Source organism: Sorex araneus, chromosome 1 (assembly GCF_027595985.1).
Source record: "Sorex araneus isolate mSorAra2 chromosome 1, mSorAra2.pri, whole genome shotgun sequence".
Taxonomy (NCBI): domain Eukaryota; kingdom Metazoa; phylum Chordata; class Mammalia; order Eulipotyphla; family Soricidae; genus Sorex; species Sorex araneus.
Window position 1 is genome coordinate 359,635,551 of NC_073302.1, and position 22,095 is coordinate 359,657,645.

General features: G+C 39.8%; 1 protein-coding gene across 7 annotated transcripts in view; it reads left to right on the forward strand.

The window, feature by feature from the left end:
- PDE1C (phosphodiesterase 1C) overlaps positions 1-22,095 on the forward strand; it is a 645,533-nt gene that overhangs the window by 342,873 nt on the left and 280,565 nt on the right. For 2 of the 7 annotated variants that reach the window (XM_055138726.1, XM_004606905.2), the window contains exon 3: positions 7,342-7,368. The exons of the other annotated variants lie outside the window; for them this stretch is intronic. In XM_055138726.1, coding sequence (XP_054994701.1) covers positions 7,342-7,368 — 27 coding nt within the window. The remainder of the gene's footprint in view (positions 1-7,341; positions 7,369-22,095) is intronic. 7 annotated transcript variants of the gene reach the window in all.

Consider the following 22,095-nt stretch of genomic DNA (forward strand, 5'->3'; position numbering starts at 1 on the left):
CGACATGTTTAAATAACCAAGGCTTTTTCTGCACTCTAGAGGCACACTGAGTAAATCTAGTAGTGAAAAACCAATCTTTCAAAACTACTTCTACTTGTGTTTTAGGAGTAGTTAAATTTAAATTAGTACCCTGGCCCCCTTCTTTGTTCAGAAATATACTGTAGAAGACTCTATGGATAGTTGGGGGTGGGCTGGAATATCTTTAAATAAAACCCCCACAAAAGTTTATTGTATTTCATATAGTAGACCAGATGGTTGTTACTTGAAACATAAGTACCGTCTACTTACAATGAAGAATTGTAAACATTCCCACAAATAGGGACTTAATGTACTTTATTTGTAAGTTAAAAAAAAAATTACAGTTGTCCTAATCAAGCTTCTATAAATGGTGTCTAGGACTGCTTTTCTGCCTATAAAAGCACCAACAGAAATTAGTCTTTGTTAAAAAGTGCAGGGACTGTTCAAAGTACCTGTTTTGGGGCAGCAATGAAAGGGTTTCAGTGAAGGTAGCTAGAGCTAACGAAAACTCAGTTCCAGTACTCATAGTTTCAGTTGACAGTAGAGCTGGTCCATGAGCTGAATGGTCCCAGGGATGTCTCTGGCATTTTTCCTTCTGTGTTTTATACACAGGCTTCAATCTTTTCCCAGATTTGCTTGTGAGATTTCCAGAGTCCTTGTCCAGAGAAGACTTTTAGTTCCTAAGGACTTCTTGTATTGACATGAATTTTTATAGAAGTGTAAATGACCAATAGCTATTCTCCTAATAGTTTGGAGGAGAAATAAGAGAGAGGAGAGAGGGAAGGAATACCACCGATGTAAGTAGGAAAGGCCTAGAAAAATCAAATGAGTCACTAAAGTTAAATTTGGAAGAAGATACAGTTTTTATTAGGGTTATGTCTCTCTCACGGGGGGAGAAAAACTAGGTGGATAGGTGAAACTATGCTTTGGAGAATTTAATATAAAAATATCTACCCCTTCCCTAATCATAGGGATTTTTGTGAAGCATGAGATTTTGTTAATCCTTGGGATATATGTACATATTAGCATTGTTGTTACAGCTGACAGGAAATACATTTGTTTTTAACGTTTCTCATTGATGTTTATCTAAATAGGAGTGAGGTCCCCAGGAAGGAGTTCACAAAAATCTCTTCTGTTCCTGCCCACATAGTTTTGCTATACTTACAACACAGCAAGAGGCAGTCAGTATATAGAGGAATAAATCATTTATGCAAAAAATACTGGTTGCAGCAATAGTACCGCGTAGGGTGTTTACATTGCACACAGGTAACCTGGGTTTGATTCCCTGGCACCCCATAGGGCCCCCAGTTTCTGATCCCAGTGTCTGCACTCAGGTGATCCCTGAATGAAGAGCTAAGAGTAAACACTGAGCACACTTGGGTGTGGCTTCCCCCCACAAAAAAAAATACTACTTGTACTTCTACAGATACGGCATTTACTATTTTCTATTTTCTAGAAGCCTTTTTATATGTTTTCACTGTTAATCACTAATAAATTCAGTGCCCAATTTTGAGCAACAGATTTTTAACTAGAGGAAAATAGTGTATGATCTACTGAAAAAAAAAATCTTGCTTTCCAACAGAATTCAGATTCCTCCTTTGTTTGGATAAGAGTCCCCCATTGGAGTCTCTCAGAATGTAGTGTCAGTGCTGCAATTTTTAATCCAGAATCAGTGGAAAAGCAGGCACGAACTAGAGATTTGGATTTCCGTGTCTGGCCAGCTGTCTGCAGGCTGAGAAGTGGCCTGGGAAAGGCAACAGTGAAGAGAAGGGCTTTGGAGTGTGGGTGCTCAGGGTATAGTGTGAACTTTGTGAGTTGGTCTTTTTCCATGTAGGACTCCTGTGGTTCAAACCTTTTCAAAGAGTTTCCTCTTCCCTCTGCCCAGAAAGCAGAACTTGATTCCTGGAGTGAGTAGAAAACGGATTGTTTTATTTACTTTTCCTTAGATTTGTATTCTCTCATCTTCAGATGGATCATTCCTACCTTAAGCTCTCCTCCCAAAGGCTTCTTCCATCTGATTCTAATCTCATCACTTTGGCTGAACATATTAGGGTATTGCATTGTAAAGTTACTGTTTCTGAATGTGACCTTTCTTTTCTAAGAAGCTGAAATGAAGGGTCATGGGTAAGTAGGAGGATTATCTGTAACAAGAAACCTAGAAGGAAAAATTCCTTTGAAGAGTAGACCAAAGACAACTTTTCCCTAATTACTGCATTGTAGGTGAAAGTGAGTTTATGTCATTGCATTATTTAAAAATTTTTGTCTTGACATGGGTATTTGACTAAACAATAAAACAGAGCTTACTACTAGGATTTTAACTCTCCATCTCCTCAGTTAAGGAAAAACTATTTTCCTGATTATTTTCTCTGATCTCTACCTTCTTTCCTTCGATCCCTGCCTCAGTTGTCTGCCAGAAAGTGTCAGAAGACTACAGTATAAATTTTTATTTATTGCCATTTTCTTGCTCACAATATGGGAAAGGCCAGTAAGCCATCAATACCTACCTTTGAAAATCAGAGTTTTAACATATACATCATGGAAATGAAGTAACTGGTAGGAATGATAAGAAAAGTGCAAGGACCTATTTTTAGCAATACCTGGAGTTGTCCATGAAAGTGATTTAAGACGTTCAGTAGAAGCTTCTAGAGATATACAGCTTTGTTTTGTCTATACTCCACATGCCAGTGGAAAACAAAAGCAAAGAATCAGATCATTGTTCAGATCTGTACTCATTTCATAGATGTGGTGTTTTATTTATTTATTTACTCTTTTAAAAATTTTTTATTTTATTTTTATAAAGCAGTCTACAATATTTGATTACATTTAATATTCGAACACCAGCCCCACCTGTGGTGGTGTTTTAATTTTGAACCCTTTTCTCCTGAGTGAGCTGCATGTGGCCTGAATGTAGAAGAATTCACATTCTCTGGGTTGTTAATCTTAGTAATTTTTTATGGGATTTTTTTAGTATGTATTTTACTTGAGTCTGTACTCTAATCTCCTCTCTCTCAAGGGATCTGGGAACTGAGAAGCAAGACTTTCTGTATACTGGCAGTGATGGTGGCAGAGAAATGGGTACAGGGTAAAGAAAAGCAGAAACTTCTTTCTTTGCTCTTCAAATGTCCTGAGATATGGAGAACTAAGGAGTATTTGGTTTTTCTACTCAAGAAATAATCAATGAAATTTATTTTTCCCAGCAAAATTTGGAGTCCAATCAGTCGCCTTCAAATGTAGTAATTTCTTCCCCCTGCAAATTTGGGGTATTGCTATAGTAGCTGACACTTGGTGGAACTTTCACCAGATGTTCTGTGCTTGTTTTATGTTTTAGATTATTTGTTACACTTAACTCTCATCCAATACACAAAAGAAATGTGTATTTTTGTTATCCATATTTTCTCTTTTTTGAAAGAAATATGGGCTTCACTTAATGACACCATCGTAGGGGGTTCTGGGGCCATGTCCTGTGTTGATTGACTTGGAGGTATGGGCCAGACAAGTTGGGCTCAAACCTGGCATATTGTTGGTGAGTGGGAAGGACAGTGCCGTGATAGGGATCCAACTCAAGACCTTAGACCAGCGTATGTAGTACCCATTGCTCTATCAGGAAAAGAATGGGTAGGTGATAGAAATAGCTGCAGGTGTCATGCAGCTTGTTGGACATAGTAAGTTGGAGAATAGAAAAGAACTCAAGTAAGTGGTCTTAAGCATGAGGTTGTCACGTGTCTCCTTAAAACAAAACAAAACAAAACAAAACAAAACAAAGTACCAAGACACCCAACAGAGAGTGGATGTGTAGAGTAGAAACACTGATGGGACTGCGCTTTATAGCACTGCTGCACACCTCCCTCCCCAGAGGCAGCTTCTGTACTGACCTCAGGAGTGGCTCTGCCTCCAGCCTGGGCTTTGCCCCTGGGCATCTGGGCTCCCCCTCACTCTCTGTTTTCCACTTCAGCTCAGTGAGCTACTGGTGTCTTGAGATTTGCAATGCATAGTTGCCAAACAGTTCTACAGTTTGAACTTGCCCCTACAAGGGCATATAAAAGCATTCTCTTTGTCTTTCAGGTTATGAATCAGGGATACATGGAAGTGCTTCACAAACAAAAGGCCCAGAATAAACTGGGTTGTTTCCCAACTCGCTTCCTGAGTCTCCAGGGGAAGAACCCTTCATGTTCTATTGTGGGGTTTGCTTGTTTTTGTCTCGAAAACTGCAAACTTGTCTCTGTGTGAACGTCTTTGCATGATTTCGTTGATATTCTTTGAATGCTTCAGGATTTGCTTTCTCTCTCCACTACCTTGAGGTTCTGTGTCCTTAGAGAAGTGAGTTATGCTCTCTGAGCTCTATTTCTATCATGTATAAAGTGAGGCAGTCAGAAGGAGTTCATTTCTAGGATCAGAGGAGACTCTTGACTATTTTGAGCCCCATATTCTACCCATGAGATAGGGTGGCTTCTCTCCCCCAATATTCTTGATGCTACTCCAGCTCTCCTACAACCCAAGTGCTCATGGTTATAATGTTCTAACTACATTTTAGAATGTTAGAACTACTTTTTAGAATCTGTTGCCACAAAGTGGGTCTTGATGAGTTATTTTAAGTGCTTGTGGCTAGTAGGTGCTGGAGAAGGAAGCTATTCTTATTTCTGTATTTTTGCTTGTATTTGATTCTTGCAGTGCTCATGGTAATACTTTTGTCTGGTCCTTAGCAATGTGGGGAGAATTCTGTCAAAACCAGTAGTAAAGACTGTCTTCTTCTGGTCTCTGAAGAACCCTCTGCTGATGGAGAGCATTGGGGTTCTGAGTAGGAGTCAAGAACATCCATCTGACCTATCTGCCCTCTTGCCTTTGGTTCTTGCATACTCTCAGTGTGTTCTTCTCCAGTCTTGCCAGAGCCCCTTAGTCCAATGGTGGCAGAACAGCAAAGGCTAAATGTTGTACCAGGTATCCAGCTTATTCTGCTCTACCTGTAGATGAAGCCTCTAGTCTTGGCTGCTCCCTGAGGGTGTGAGCTACGTAGGTAACAGGATCCATTTGACAGCTTTTGGCAGAGTCCAAAGATACTGGAGTACAGTGGAGAACTGCATAAGGAACCCAACTGCCTTGGGAGATTGGCATGCAGATGTGTTATCTTATTTCTTATTACAAGCTCTGGGGGAGAGGTACTCTGTGTACAACCACTTTACAGATGAAAACACTGAGGCCAAGAGAGGTTTTATAACTGTGATTTACAATGTGGAGCTAAATACCAAGCATTATTAGCTTGTGCCAAAATGCAGATACCAGCCCACTCTGTTCCTTTCTCTACAGATGATGAAACTCCAACATAAAATTTCTCCACATTTCATATAATCATATATATGTATATCTGTGATGATATATGTGTATGTTTATGTAATTGAAAGTTTGTGTATAATTTACATATCACACATTACTCTTATATATACCTGGTAGTGAATCAATATCGTGTATTTTGCAAACTAATCACAAAAGTCTTGTAAATATTCACTTACCATTCATAGTTAAAAACATAATTTCTCGTGATGAGCACTTTTAAGATATGTTACTCTTGTAACTTTCAAATATGTAATACGGTATTATGAACTATTGTCACCTTACCATACCTTACATTTCTAGGACCTACTTATTTTATAGTTTTTCTAATTATAATAAAAACTTCATTGTTAAAAAAAAGTGAGTAGTGATTTAAAAAGTGAAAATAGAAGAAGTCATCCATTAACTTGCTTCCTTGGGATCCTAGTTATCATTCTGCTATGTTTTCTTTCAGACAAATAGATATTAGTGCACTGCTAGTCAAGTTCGCACTATAGATTTTGTGTTACATGCTGCTTTTTTCCATTAACACCTATCACTGCCATGGATGTTTTCATTTGAACAAATGTGTCTCAGGCCATCATGATACTGAACTTAAAATATTTGTGCCTTTTAAAAAAGTGTGGCATACAGCCCTGCAAATTTGTGTCTTAGCTTATGGGTGCAGTGACTGTAATGGAAATACGGATGTGGAATTAAGGACCACCAGGAGGCTTTGCACTTCCTGGGGCTGCTTCAAAGAGATGCTTATTCTCCCAGCATTTCCTCTCCTCGTCTCTCTTCCAGGAAGAGCCTGTCAAGACCTTTGGGGGTATCTCCCAAGTCTACAAAACCTGGATCCTGGGAAAACTTTTGGTTTTTGGGATAACATGCTTTCTGACCATTTTTCCTTTAAATGTCAGCCAGAACAGATATTGCCTCCATCTGATAGATTACTGAGCCAGAAATCTAACAGATTTTCCTAATGCTTGATGAAAACTTCAAGTGGCAGAGTTGGGCTACAATTCCAACCACTTGGGTTTTTCAGGGGACATGTTCTTAGAAAAGACTAACCCCACAATTGAGTCATTAGCCTCTTCCTAATGCTGCTGTCACCTAATGCTAAATTTCTCATTGTCTCCTTTCTTCTTTTTTTTGAAAAGGAGAGATAATTGACATATCACACGTACAGTGTAATGATTTGATATTTATATATATTTGATAAATATATGTATATAATGCTAAGTTATCACCAGAAAAAAAGTCTCATAAACATGCATTTCTACATGTAGTTAGATTTTTTTTTGTTTTATTGTCATAGGAACTTTTCAGATACCTTTTAGCAGTTTTGAAATATGCATCACAATGCAAATATCTATGGTTAGTATACAGGACAACTGCTTCAGTAAGTTTCTTCCTTTTTTAAAGAGCTCCTTTCTGAGTTTATGATTTAGCTGTCAGACTACATAGTTACATTTTAAAGTACACATTGTTAAAGGAACTTCAGCCCTAGAGAGTGGGAAGTAATGAACAGAAGAAACAGCACAACAGCGGTGACACTACTAATAGCTAATGACGGTTGGCCATTGGTTATTGCCAGGCAAAATAAATGCTTTATAAGCTCCATGCTCAATTGCTTCTCTATAACTCCATGAGCCTGGTAAATGGAATGACTAGGCTTTGAATCTAGATCTTTCTATCTTTAAAGACTGACCTCAGCGGAGACCTCACAGGCTCACAGAGGGGAAAGGAAAAAATTACAGGAGTCATTGAGTTCATGGGATATTATTTATAACCATTAAAACTATGCTTATATACATCTTACCACAGAACACTGTAATCTTAACAATCATTCTAGATAATTCAGCTTTTACTGGGCTTCAAAATTCACCAGCCACATAGAGAAGCTTTCACCAAGTATTTCATCTCCATACCCATCATTGAGGAATTTTTCTTTTTCTGTCCCACGAACAGCCAATAACCCTGTTCTGATATGTGTTTATGCTTCTTTTCCTACAGGAGGAAATATAAGAAAACATCCCAGAGGTAAGAGCGTCTTTCTGAGAGGAGTTGATTGGTTGAATCCTTTGTGGCCAACTCTGCTCCTGTCTGGCTTATGGTGGACATTCATTATAATAAAAAGCCTCTTGGTTCCTTATCAGCAAATTGCCTCTTTTATTTTAAAATCGCTGCCTCTGTAGTTACAAATTGGTTTGCTGACATTTAGTGTGACACAGGAAGTGAGTACCTTTGTGTGAGAGTTCATCATAGTATGGGTTAAAAAACTTGTACCTGCTGTGCAGTCTTAGTGATTTTATTCAATTCTTGGCCTGGAGGTGCTGAGCTGGGGATGCAAAAGGTTTTGAATGAAGATTCCAAAGGCGTCTTTAAGTGCACATTCACTCTTTGAATTTCTCCCTCTTTAATTTTTGCTCAGTTCACTACTAAAATGCCGTGATGCTGTGACTCCTTTTAGTGATGGACTTTTGACTAAAATGTGAAAGGTATATATTTATATAAGTACTATATCATCAGCTGTGACTCTCTGTATGCCATGCATGGGAAAATGGATCTACAAACAGAAGGCTCTGACTGGCTCTGGGTTGTGCTTTGCAGGTAGGCCCTTTGGTGAGAGGATCTGGGGTCAGATGGACTCTGACCTTCACTGATGAGGCTGTCAAATGCTGTACTTACATTATCAGTATTTCCAAGTTGAAACTGATTACTGGTTCTTTTGTATGGAGCAGGGGTGGGCAGAGTCTTTGAGATGGTGTAGGTGGCTCATATATTCAGCTACACTGGCCAGTGGGTTCAGTGCTGGGACCTGAGGATATGGTGTGGTGTTATTTGGGTCATGCAGTGCTGGGGGTGAAAGGTTACCCCAGCAGTGCTCAGGGGCCTCCAGGGCTATACCCAACTTTCTTAGCAAGGCAGGTGCCTAAGTTCTTATGCTGCCTCCCCAGTCTCTGACTTACTGATACTTTGCTTTTGTTTTTGTAGGGCACATCTGGTGGTGCTCAGGGCTTACTCCTGGGTCTGAGCTCAAGGATAATTCCTGGAAGTGATTAGGGGATCACATGGGGTGCTGGGAATCAAACTCAGGAAAACTGTGTGCAACGCAAGTGCCCTCTAGGCTGTATTTTTTCTCCAGCCCCCTGACTTAACTGGTTCTTTGGATGAGTGCCCTGCATGCCCCAATAGAGAAGCACTTTTTCAGTGCATTAAAAACATTCTGATTAAAGTTCCCTTTGATAAGTATCATCTGACTTGTAGGAAGAACATTTGTATTTGTGTATTATGCAGGTTGAATGAACATGATAAAGGGACTATGGGTCTCAGAATAGTAGAATAATGACATGAGCTTAGGAAGCATGATGTATTTCTTAGTTCCCGGCCCATTTTGTATAATGATTTTGTTTTTTTTTTACAATTGTTTTCATTTGGTTAGAAAATAACAACACACAGTGGGTTCTTTCTTTTCTCTAGAACCACCTCCTATCCCTTCCAACTTCACTATGTATTCTCTAAGCTTTGGCAATAACTTTCTGTCAAAGTTGTGCTTCTAAAGGTCCAGATTGGATGATGGACATTTTCTAAGAGAGCTTTGATCAGCTTTTAGTGAATATATTTGTCTTATCCATTTCCTCAAGAGTAGTTCTCATATGTGTCAAATAACTCAAGTCAAGTGGGACAAAGAGTATTAATTTCAAAGTTCAGAAAGCCAGTTAGGTCAACAGGGAGTGAGAGCATATTGCATCCCTTGGAACCCACCATGCTGACTCATTTCTCTGTCTCTTTGCATGTGCTGTTCCTTCTTTCCCACTGGTACCCTCTTTTTTTCTTTTTTTTTGCTAAGTAATACTGTTTGAACTAGGTTGTCTTTTGTTTGCTATTTTGGCTATTTTTTTCCACCTTGAGTAATTGTAAATGCCTTGTATATTATACCTTTTGGTTGTATCTGCATATACTATGGTGCTTGGGACATAGTAATTGGCTCTTCAGAAAATGTTGTTGAGTGAATCACTGAATGATTATTAGATGCTCTTCAGATGGACTGAACTTTTTCTTTTTCAATTGAATCACTATGAGGTACAGTTACAGACTTACAAACTTTTGTGCTTATGTTTCAGTCATACAATGATTGAGTACCTATCCCTCCACCAGTACCCATTCTCTACCACCAATGTTCCCAATATGAAATCTTGAACTGATAAGTTTCTCAGATTGTTGGTGATGGCTCCAGGGAGAGGTGCCACAGTTGAATTGTATACAACTGCATGTGGAGTTAAATGGAACATAAACCTAAGTTATTTTTCATATTGTGTATATTCCCTATTTGATAAGCTATGTAGCTCTTCTGAGGTTTCTCAAGAAAATTGCTCTTAACTTCCCAAAGGGTCAGGATTACAATGGCCTGCCCCAAATGAAAATTTGTCTTCAAAGTCACCATCTCATTACAACTCAACAGAGGTAGGCTTGTCTTTCTTTAGATATTTCATAAAATTCTAGGCAAATCTTCATAGGCTGAGAATAGATTTGATGATAGAGATTCTGCTGAGTCACTTTTAACATGAAGGGAAATGTGCTTATTTCTTTAAAAACTAGCACTTAAACCAAAAGACTGATATTATTGAAACTTTTAACTATGTCACAAAGGCACCTAGTGATCTTTGAGATAGCCTCCCAGACAATATGCAAAACAGTAACAAATACTTAGAAAAAAGATCGACTGTTGAACTAACCTGAAGAAAGGAATTGCTCATAGATGATGTTATAAACTGATAGTTGAAAGACTTCTGACATATGCGCATGCATGCACACATGCATCCACACCTGTGGTTGGTGAGCACAGAGACAGTGATACATATAATTACATGTCCACAAACCTGAGAGGCCACTGCAAGCACATACCTAGCTTTTTACCTATCTGGACTTATGAAAACACTTTGAGCAGACTAATCAGGAGTTGGGGTTTTAAGTCACATCGAGAGTGGAACTCAGTTAATGTTTGTGTTAATGAGTTTGTTATTAATCCTAGCTCTTTTTAAGATAGTTCAAGTAGAACTTTTGGTTCTGACCATATGGTCTTATAAGTCTAGATTTATCAGTGAAGAATTAACAGTGTCTTTCATCTGGTAATCACTGATAGTTATATGCAAATATTTTACACATATTTTTCAGTGTAACACCATTATTACACATATATTAAGTTCTTGCATTTAGAATATTTATAAGAAATAACCTGTTTGAAAAGGCACTAGGAGATAGAGATAAAACAGAACAAAAATAATAAAATAAAAATATAATAAAATAAAAGTACTGTAAGTGCTTTAATATATGTAAATATGAGGGTCATTAGGAAAAACTGGGTTTTTTTGTGTTTTTTTTTTTTGCTTTTTGGGTCACACTCGGTGATGCACAGGGTTTACTCCTGGCTCTGCACTCAGGAATTACTCCTGGTGGTGCTCAGAGGACCATATGGGATGCTGGGAATTGAACCCGGGTTGGCTGCGTGCAAGGCTAACACCTTACCCACTGTGCTATTGCTCCAGCCCTCCAACATGATATATACATTATCATACACTCTTCTTATAAAAGAGAACAAAGAACTCATAGAGAACCTGGAGATTGGCTTCTTATTCATGGTGCTCAAAAGTGTGAGCATTCTTGTAAAAAACTAAGGAGCTGTAAAAAACTAAGGCTCTCCGAGGGGCGAGTGCACTCGGGCTCCCCGGGCGGCTCTGTCTCACCACCCACATTCAGTGCTCTGGAACCGCAGTGTGTGACTGGATCGGGACGGCCGGTGGTCAAGGACAGGCGAAGGAAGAATGAGGACCAAGCTGGTTGCTGATTAGTTACCGTTTATTCAATCTTCCATCTTTCTCATCTCCCGTACTCCCAGCCCCGGCCTCTCTCTGGATCAACTACTGCTTCTTTCTGGCTTCTCTCATCTCTCCTCCTCCTTGTCTCTCCCACCTTGCCCTCTAGGCTACACCCAGCCAGGTAGCAAAATCAGCACAAGAAAGCCCTTCCTGAGGGCAGGGCATTCCAAAGCCCTTCCTCACTCTTAAGGTTTTTTTCTTTTCCTTAGTCCAGGAACTTATTAACATCTTAATACAGTTATTTTTGTATGGACATAGCAAGGGATACATTGAGGCTTGCAAGGCAGCTCTCCTGGCAACTTCTTGCCACAGGCTCAGACCACAGCACTCAGGCCAGATTAATCATTCCTCACCCTAGCAGGGTCCAAATCTAGTTATCACTGTTTGGATCATGACAGCATTTGTCCATGATCAAGCTCTTAACTTATAGTTAAGCATTAGGCCCTTTGGCCAGGCCCATCTCGATGCCAGGGTAGCACACAACTCACTGCTTGCCCTGGGTCCGTCTCTGTCCCACGTCGGGACCGTGCTTTGGGGGTGCTAGGAAGTAAGGGCAGCTGAGGCTTAGGTCAAGAGAACAGATGCCCAGGATGAAAATATCATGTAGAGTCAAATGACTCCCAGGTTACAAAAGCATAACATTTGTTAAGTCTTCCTGTGTCCATACGAAAAGGACTTGCTCTGAATAAACTATGCAAAGGACTCAAGGAGAAAAGAAAAACATTATTTACAAGTCAACAGAACACTAAGAAAGAAGCTACAAATAAACAAAGAGGAATAGGAGCACTGTAACGGGAGTAACCCAATAAACCTAAACTACTGAGGCTATGTTATCCTACACATTTTAACATCTGCTAAGAGATTGAATAATAGTTTGTCTTTGTAGTATCTCCAGTTCTTATCTGGAAGACTTATAAATTATTGCTCGTGGTCGCAGTGCCTCTCTTTGTGTTACTAGGTTAGTTGGGATGGACAGGTCAACCCTTGGGTCTAGTGATGCTCGGGGCCACAAGGCTACATCCAGCAGTGCTCAGGGACCAGGCAGTGTCAGGAACAGAACTCTGGGCTGCAAGCGTGCAGGGCATGTGCCTCTTTCCACCAACTCTTGAGTGTGTCAGTGTTTTGCTAATTCTTTTGGGTTTCTCTCAAAGAGACAAAAGGCTTAAAAAAATGATGAAATTGGGAAAAAGTCAGCCCATAAACCACCCAATGAAATAAGTAGGATAATTGATAAGATATACATAATACATGCATATAATAGAGTGGTCATTTTAGCAAGAATTATTTTCCCTCATGTGTCTAATGCCTTCTTTCACTTGGATTTTTATATGGCTCAGTAATCATGTTTGATGAGCCCAATAATTGATTAAGTCCAGCAAATGATTTTCTTATTCAGGTCTGCCTGTGCTCAGCTTTCATAAATCAGCATACTTAATGAGTCATCAGCTACTTTTGTTGTTTGTTCAAATAGATTGTCCTGTGTGGGTGGGGAAGATGAGTGTGTATCACCCTTTGAGAAGGCTGCATTTAGGCAGTTGTATTCTCATATTAGCAGGGTCATTGTCTGCTGAAGCATGACCCCATTTCATTCCTGAGACTTCAGACTCACTGGTGAATTTTGAAGCTCTTTCGGTATCATTGATATGGAATACTGAACTGTTGTCTTCTACACTTCAATGAAAGTTGACAGCAAGATAACTATTAGGGAAAATAAAGATGAGTGATAGGAAAAAACCCGAATGCCCCAGAATGGATGACTGGTTGAGGAAACTTTGGTACATCTATACAATGGAATACTATGCAGCTGTTAGAAAAAAGGAGGTCAAGAATTTTGTAGTCAAGTGGATGGGCATGAAAAGTTTCATGCTGAGTGAAATGAGTCAGAAAGAGAGAGACAGACATAGAAAGATTGCACTCATCTATGGTATATAGAATAACAGAGTGGGAGACTAACACCCAAGAACTGTAGAAATAAGTACCAGGAGGTTGACTCCATGGCTTCGAGGCTGGCCTCACGTTCCGGGGAAAGGTCAACTCAGAGAAGCGATCACCAACTACATTGTAGTCGAAGGCCATGTGGGGGAAGGGAGTTGCGGGCTGAATGAGGGCTAGAGACTGAGCACAGCGGCCACTCAACACCTTTATTGCAAACCACAACAGCTAATTAGAGAGAGAAAACAGAAGGGAATGCCTTGCCACAGTGGCAGGGTGGGGTGGGGGGGAGATGGGATTGGGGAGGGTGGGAGGGACACTGGGTTTACGGGTGGTGGAGAATGGGCACTGGTGAAGGGATGGGTTCCCAAACTTTGTATGAGGGAAGTATAAGCACAAAAGTGTATAAATCTGTAACTGTACCCTCACGGTGATTCTCTAATTAAAAATAAATAAATTTAAAAAAAAAAAGAAAGGGTGAAGAAAGCAAAGAGAGAGAAGAAAAATAAGAATGATGAAGAAAAGTATTAGCAAATGTAGCAAATCTAGCAATTTGTGTATGAGGGTATGTGTTATAAAAATAGAATACAGGGTAAAAGACACCCCATCTCTCTTTTTTTAAACTAAAAATAATGCTTTTGAAAAAATACTCTTTCTGATGAGAATGATAAATAATATATGTTAATGCAATAAAAATGCAGTGGAATTTATAGTTATCTGACAACCAAAAAAAAAAATGTTTCTCAAAAATAGAACTCCCATATGACTCAGCAATACCAACAATACCAACAAAGTGTGCAACTTTAGTGTATGAGCACCACAGTTATATTGTGTAACCTCCAGTAAGCAGCACAACTAAATGTACAAATATAGCAAACAACTGTGTGTAACTTCCTGGCTATCACAACAGCAATAATAGGAAGAAAAAGTTGAATTTATGAAGAGTGAAATTTAATGCATGTGTCCTTTTAAAATATAATTTAATCAGGAATGAAATTCAGCTTGTGACTCAATGATCTATATGACAAGTGTCCTAACAACTCAATGTTGTGTGCATGTGTGTGTGTTTGTGTAAAAAGCAATGCTGGTCTGGGGCTGCAGTGATAGTACAACTGGTAGGGCATTTGTCTTGCATGCGGCCAACCTGGGTTCGATACCCAGGATGCCATATGGTCCCCCGAGTACTGCCAGGAATAATCCTTGACTGTAAAGCCAGGAGTAACCCCTGTGCATAGCCAGGTGTGACCCAGAAAGAAAAAAACAAAAATAAACCAAAAAAAGCAATGCTGGTCAAAGTAACTCTAGAAAGGAGAAGAATATTTAAGACCAAAGTAAAAGAAAAAACGTATCACACCCTAGTAAATGTTTCTCCACCTTATCTTCAACTGTGACCTCTATCTGAACTTATTTGATTCCTGCACCCCCTCACCCAATGTCATGCCTTGACACTCCATTTATGTGCTTTTTATCTGTGTCCCTCTTTGTATTCCTTAGTTCGTGATGTTCTTTCTCATGACATAGCAACCCTGAAATCAATACACTTTTATACTCAAATAATTAAATAAAGATATGGTGAATGGCAAAAAAAAAATAAATAAAGATGAGTGATAGGATAAATCAAGGCATATATGCATACAAACAACCAATAATATGTACTGCTGTTTAATTAATAGTACTCTTATTTTTTTATAACTTTTCCCTCTTCTTTTTTTGGATTGTGATATACAATATGGTTAAAGATAATTTCCTGTCTCCACAATTCCAAAATATCACCCATCATCAGTGCACTCATCTCCCTCCCCCAAGGCCTCCAGTGTCCTCTTTTCAACCCCAGCTCTCACAGCCTCAGTTCTTTATATCAGTTCTGTAGTATTGCTGTTGGTCCTTTGTTGAACCTTGATTTGTATCTTTATGATCCACGTATGAGAGAGATCATTCTGCATCTGTCTCTTTTCTCCCTGGTGAACTTTACTCAGCATGTTCTATTGTAGTTCCAGTCAGGTTGTGGAAAATTGCATGATTTTTTTTCTGTTTTAGAGCTAGACAGTATTCTATTGTGTATATAGACCAAATCTCCACGACCTCTTGATCCATTCATTCACGGTGCGGCATTTGGGTTGTTTCTTTATCTTGGCTCTTGTACTAAGTGCAGTGATGAACATGGGGTTGCATATATCCTTTCGAATTAGTGTTTTTGTGTTTTGGGGATAATGTATTTGGAGCGTAAGAATTAATGGTGACATCAGGGACCAGAAGATTTCTAAGAGGAAAAAGTCATGTAAAGGCAATTTTTTTGCATTATTGATGACTAAATTACCCTCAAATCAGTAAGAACATGTACACTGGCTATGAGAATATATTCATTTGTATGCCAAAATAGCCATGAGTAAGGGTGAGCTTTATTGTGAACAGTGGTGGATTAGTTTGACCAGGGAAATCAGCAAAGGGCCTTGGTGAGAGCACAGCTCACACATGGACACCAGTACTTAGCCCACAAAAGACAAAATTCCAAACAATGTGGAAATGGCCCTACAAGTACAGGAATTTCAGATGAAACATGGACAAGGGAAAGAGGAGAGTTATGGAGTGTCTACATGATGGTTTCGGAGCAGTGGCCATGGACCCATCCCTTTACACATGGCCCCCTTGCTGATATGTTGGCAGGAATGTGGGGATGTACAGGTGCAGAGAAAGCAGATGCAGAGTACACAGTAGGAAGAGGGACCACAAGTGGTGAGATAGGGCAATGGACTGTAGTAAACAGATCTGCACTGAGTCTGGGAAGCTCATCTAGAGAGTAGTTGCAAAAATGACTAGTACAAAGCTGTCATTTCTGAGTCAAGAGTATCATCTAGATATAATTTCTGTATTTTTTTCTGTTCTATTCTGAGAATTAGTATTATTTCTATTATTCTTTCACTTACCCATATTAAAATTTGAGTATCACTGTCACTGTCATCACTGTCATCCTATTGCTCATCAATTTGCTCGAGTGGACACCAGTAACGTCTCCATTGTGAGATTGGTTGTTATTGTTTTTGGTATATTGAATACACCACAGGGAACTTGCCAGGCTTTGCCATGCGGGCGGGACACTCTTGGTAGCTTGCTGGGCTCTCCGAGAGGGACTGAGGAATCAAACACAGGGTGGCCGTATGCAAGACAAACACCCTATCCGCTGTCCTATCACTCCAGCCAGTGCTTTAATAAAAAAAAAAGAAGAGTATTAATTGAAAAAAATTAAAAAGAATGGAGACCTCACAGTGAATAGAAGAGTGACCTGGAGGTGAATGAGGGAGGAAGATGTGGAGACGCTTCTTGCAGGATACGTATGGCACAGCCTCTTTGTTCTCACACTCTGCATTTGCACCCACTTCCCCCCTTCCCCCCCACCCACACACACAATGTCTTTGTAACTCCCAAAGCTATACATGTGGCACGTTTTACAGTTGTTTTCCTGGTCCTGGGCAGGGTAGTGAAAATTCTGAATATCCTGACATGCACTTTCCTATGTGAAGCCAAGTAAAGGTCATCTGTTCTTATTTCACCTTGCATAGTGTAAAAAAGAATTTTTGCAGTCTATTAAATGCTTTATTTATTTGCGGCTGGAGTGATAGCACAGTGGGAAGGGCGTTTGCCTTGCACGAGGCCGACCCAGGTTTGATTCCCAGCATCTCATATGGTCCCCTGAGCGTCAGGAGTAATTACTGAGTGCAAAGCCAGGAGAAACCCCTGTGCATCGCTAGGTGTGACCCAAAAAGAAAAAAAAAAGCTTTATTTAATTTTTCTTTTTTTAATGGGAATAGGGCCATAGTAATAGTACAACTGGTCTGACGCTTGCCTTGCATGTGGCCGACGCTGCAAGGCAATTGTCCTATTTTTTTCCTTTTTTTTTTTTTTTTGCTTTTTGGGTCACACCTGGCGATGCACAGGGATTACTCCTAGCTCTGTACTCAGGAATTACTCCTGGCGGTGCTCAGGGGACCATATGGGATGCTGGGAATCGAACCCAGGTTGGCCGTGTGCAAGGCAAAAACGCCCTACCCGCTGTGCTATTGCTCCAGCCCTGTCCTATTTTCTTTTTCTGATTACTTTTCCATCATGCCTCTGGTTATGATAGGGAGGTTTACAAAAAATAACAACAGAAAACCCCACCACTGGCTTTTGATTAATAAAGTTCTTTATCTTCATCTTGCATCTTTTTAAAAAAATTTTATTGAATCACCGTGAGATAGTTACAAGCTTTTGTGTTTGGGTTACAATCACACAATGATCAAACACCCATCCCTCTACCATTGCACATTCCCCACCACCAATATCCCTGGTATAACCTCCCTTTCTCATCCTACCCCTGCCTCCATGGCAGACAGTATTCCCCATACTCTCTCTCTATTCTTGGGCATTATGTCTTGCAACACAGACACTGAGAGGTCATATGTTTGGTCCATTATCTACTTCTGGCACACATCTCCCATCCCAGCTGATTTCTCTAGCCATCATTTTCTTAGTGATCCCTTCTCTGTCCCATCTCCCTTTTCCCCATCGCTCATGAAGCTTCTTAAGGCCCACCTGTCTCTCCCTGGGCTTTCCTGATTGTTTCTATTCCTCCTTTCTATTAACCAGTTCCAGTCAAGGTGAACTCAATTCCAATCAAGGTGAACACTTCACTGTCATGTTTGTCTTCTTTCCTCACATTCTTTCTAGCATCTTGGATGTTTTAATCTTCCTACAGCAATACCATTGCTTATCCAGTTCTAATATCAGTCTTTTCTATGGGACCTTCTTGGATCTTCCACTAAAAGAAGATCTTACTCTCCCAGTTATTGCTGTTTCAATTCCATGTTAGTTGCAAGAATTAATTGGATACATGCCATTCTTCATAGCATCACTGTGATTTTAATTTGAGTAGGGAATATGGCTCCCCCAAAACAAGAGACCTTGAACATCCTGGCGTTTTATTAAATGTGGGTTGTATTTATGAATAAGTCAGATTGGGCTTCTTTATATATTTCTACCATGGTCAGAACTGATCAGAATTACAGATAGAAACACAAATGAATACCCTCAGATAGGTAAATGACTCATACTTAAATGACTTTGCATATCATCATGTGTTCCTTCTCCCAGAGTCTCTGTCTTGGCCTTCAGACTGGCCATGGTGGAGGTCTCTGTGGTTATTAAGCCAGGTGGTGTACTTGGACTAGAACCAGAAAGTACAAAGTTGTTTGGATCATTGAATCTGCCTTTCTCTTCTATTTGTGTTCTTCCAACATGGAATTGGAGTTTTGGGTGGGACTCTCTGACAGTAGTTTTATTTTATATCAGTTCCTCAGTCTATATTTCCTTTTTGAAACAATTAATCTGTGGTGTATCCAGCGTATTTGTTGAGTTGCATTACATGAATATTTGATAACTGTGGGGTGTGTGTCATTTGGCCCTTCCTTGGAGCATTGCATGTTGCTTTTGCACATCATTTTTTTTAGATTGCTTAATAAGACCTGAGTGTGTCTTTAAGTCTTCAGTGGCACTCAGGCTGGGCCTAATCATTATGCTTCAAAAATAAAGTTCATACTTAAGGGTTCTTCAATACTAGAATGGCAGAGTTGGCTTGACTGATGCCATCGTTGATGAGCACTTTTAAATTGGGGTGAAATTCAGCTCCCAACAGCAGCAGATTAACAGTTTTTGGATTTCTTAGAGCATAATGTCTAATAACAAAGCTCAGAACTTTTTATTTTTAACCTTTTTATGTGGTGTTTTCTTTGAACATACCTGTGTGAAGTGTGTACTTTTGGCACTGCATCACTCCCCCATCCCTTGAGCTTTTTTTTTTTTTTTTGAGGGAGGGGAATCATACCCATTGGTGTTCAGGGACTATTCCTAGGTTTGTTCTCTTGGTGTTGCCCCGGGAACCATGTGGTACTTGGGATTGAACCTAGATTTCCTACATGCAAAACATACCTAATGAATCATTGAGCTTGCTCCTCAACTTCAGAGTGTTTTAGCCTCAGCACCCCTGGTGTTTTCATGGTCACATTATGGGATGCTTAGCATTACTTCTGGCTTCTACTCACTAGCTACCAGTAGCAGCCCCCATTTCCCTAGTGGTGACATTTAAGTATGGCCCCTTACAGACAAAATCAGCTCTAGTTGAGAACCACTGGTATAGCTAAAAGTAAGAGTCAGATTTGCATTCTGTCACAGTTCAGCCCTGCTCAGTTTCCATGGTCGCATCTGTGAAGAGATGAAGTTGAACATAAGAATTTCAGATTCTTTTTGATTAAAAGTGGTATTTTCTGATTTTAATCATCGAGACTCTTCCAGAAGATATTCTAGACCACCAAGCAGCTTGTGACAATGGCAGGAACTCAATTTTCCTGGAAGTGAGTAAGGGGGTCTCTGGCCAGGAGCAGCATTGCCAGTCGGAGGTTACTAGGCAAGTACCAAAGCCCTAAACTGATTCTAAACTGATAATCTCTTGCCCACTACTAGATCATTCTTGGTTTAGACACTTGTCATTTTACCTAAATAACAATTACCTAAATAATCTAAATAGTGAACTAATCATGAGCTGGACAATAAAGGGACAATTGCCAAAGCAGAAATTTGGCAAAAACCATCGATATGTCCAAAGTGACTTGGTTAAAGCTCTGTATCTACTATGTGTCAGGTGCTTCAGAGAATGATCTTGTTTTAATCTCCATACTGATTATACTTAGAGGTGAAAGTGACATGAAGATGGCATGTCACTTGGGTCACAAAGCAGAGAAATTGTTGGGTGAGTATGGAATGGCAGGCTTTTGAAATGCCAGAAACTTTCTGAGTTCTTTCTGTTTCAATTGCTTTCTTTGTTTTGATTTGGTTTTGGTTTGTGGGCCACACACAGTGATGCTAGGACTGATTTCTGGCTCTCTGCTCGAAGATCTCTCTTGGTGGAGTTCGGGGAACCACATGGAGTACTGGGGATCTAGCCCGGTGTTAGTTGCATGTAAGTGAAACACTCTACCCACTGTATTATCCCCAGCCCCTAATTTTTACTTCTTGGAACTCCAGATGAAAAAAAGATTAAGTCTTATTTAATTAAAAGAGTAGGGGCTGGAGTGATAGCACAGTGGGTGGGGCGTTTGCCTTGTACGAGGCCGACCCGGGTTTGAATCCCAGCATCCCATATGGTCCCCTGAGCACCACCAGGAGTAATTCCTGAGTACAGAGCCATGAGTAACCCCTGTGCATTGCCGGGTGTGAACCCCCCCCAAAAAAGCAAAAGGATAAGAATGGTATAGATGCCCTTTGAAATTCATTTTCCTACTCAGCCTATTATTCTTTTCTCTTGATGACATCTTACGTTTGAAAATTTTGGGTTTTGGCCTCAACCCCAAACTGGAAACTCATGGAAAAATTTAATCAAAACTTTGAGAAAAGTATATTTAAATAATATTATTGAACTGGGAAAGATCTTTTACTTTCACTACCAGGATTCATACCCCTCCAAAAATCTATTTTAGTACTTAACAACCTAAAGTTTTTAGTGTTAATGTTATCTCTCATGTATAAATAGATGACTATTTATGAATAAAAAGTCAACAACAGGTAGCATCAGAAAAAGGAAGATTGTTTTGTATTTTTCTGTTCTTCAATTTAGTATGATAGTGCATTTTCAAAGTTCATTGGGTCAGTGCCTGATTTTTTTCCCTTTTCCCTTTCCACAAGTAGATTGTTTATTCTTACAACTTTGGAACTTGTTAGGTAGAGGGAATTTGAGTGAAAATTTCTTAGCAATCTGGAGAGTATATTGAGCCAAGAACATTCTTTGGACCAGAAAAGCCCATACCCTTTACTCAGTTTCAAACTGAGAAGGGATTAGGGTTGGCTCAAGACAACCCATCTCTTCCTTTGGTGGAAATTGGAGTCTTGACACAAATTCTGTTTAATGTTTGGCAGTTTCTCTACTTCTTAGGAGTTGTTTCATTTTGGCCAAATGCAAGTAATAACATTTGCTTCCTAGGGTTCTTGAGACCCGCAAGTGAAACAGTGTATTTAAGCACATAATGGGTCTTGGGTATAGGAAAGTACCATTATGAGAGTTTGGGAGTCTGTAGAGAAAAGCTTGAGTTCAGTGTCAAGGGTCAAGGGTCTTGCACTTTAACATTCAAGTGGGAATCTTTGGTCCTATAAGGGAATTGATATGAAGCAAAGAGGATTGTATATTTAGGGATTCTTTGTGTCTTATTTTCTGAGAGGTAGAGATAACAAAACTAATTGTTGATTGTATTTGGGGCCATTTGCAACAGGATGGGATGAAGAGGACCAAACTATGCAAGACTATAGCTATTAGGATGATGCCTTATGTAGGAGGGAAAAATTTGGAAGAATCCAGTGTAGTGCGTTCATGGAAGAGCTCTCCAGAGAAAAGTAGTCAACCGGTCACCTGAATCTTATTATTTTTATTTTATTTTGGGTCACACCTGGAAGTGCTCAGGGCTTATTCCTGGCTTTGTGTTTAGGGATCACTCCTGATTCTACACTCAGAGAACTATATGGGATGTTGGGGATTGAATCTGGGTCGGTTGTGTGCAAGGCAAGTGCCCTTCCCAAATATTATCTCTCCAGTCCCCTAATCTTAATTTACTGTTTTGAGTGGTTACTTATGTTCCTTGAGCTATCACAGAGTAAAAAAATATATGGCTTCTAAACCCTGCTTCTGCTGTTTCTTGAGTGTAGCCTTGAGTAAATTACTTACTTTTCCTAAGGCAGTGGTTCTTAAGTGGGGGGTGTTTTGCCCCCAGAGGGACTTGGGCAGTGACTGGACACATTTTAGGTTGTTATATTTGGGACTTTGTCATACTAATGGCATTCAGTAGATAGAGTCCAAGCACTATAGCACTGTGGCACTATTGTCCCGTTGTTTAATCGATTTGCTCAAGCGGGCACCAATATCATCTCCATTGTGAGACTTGTT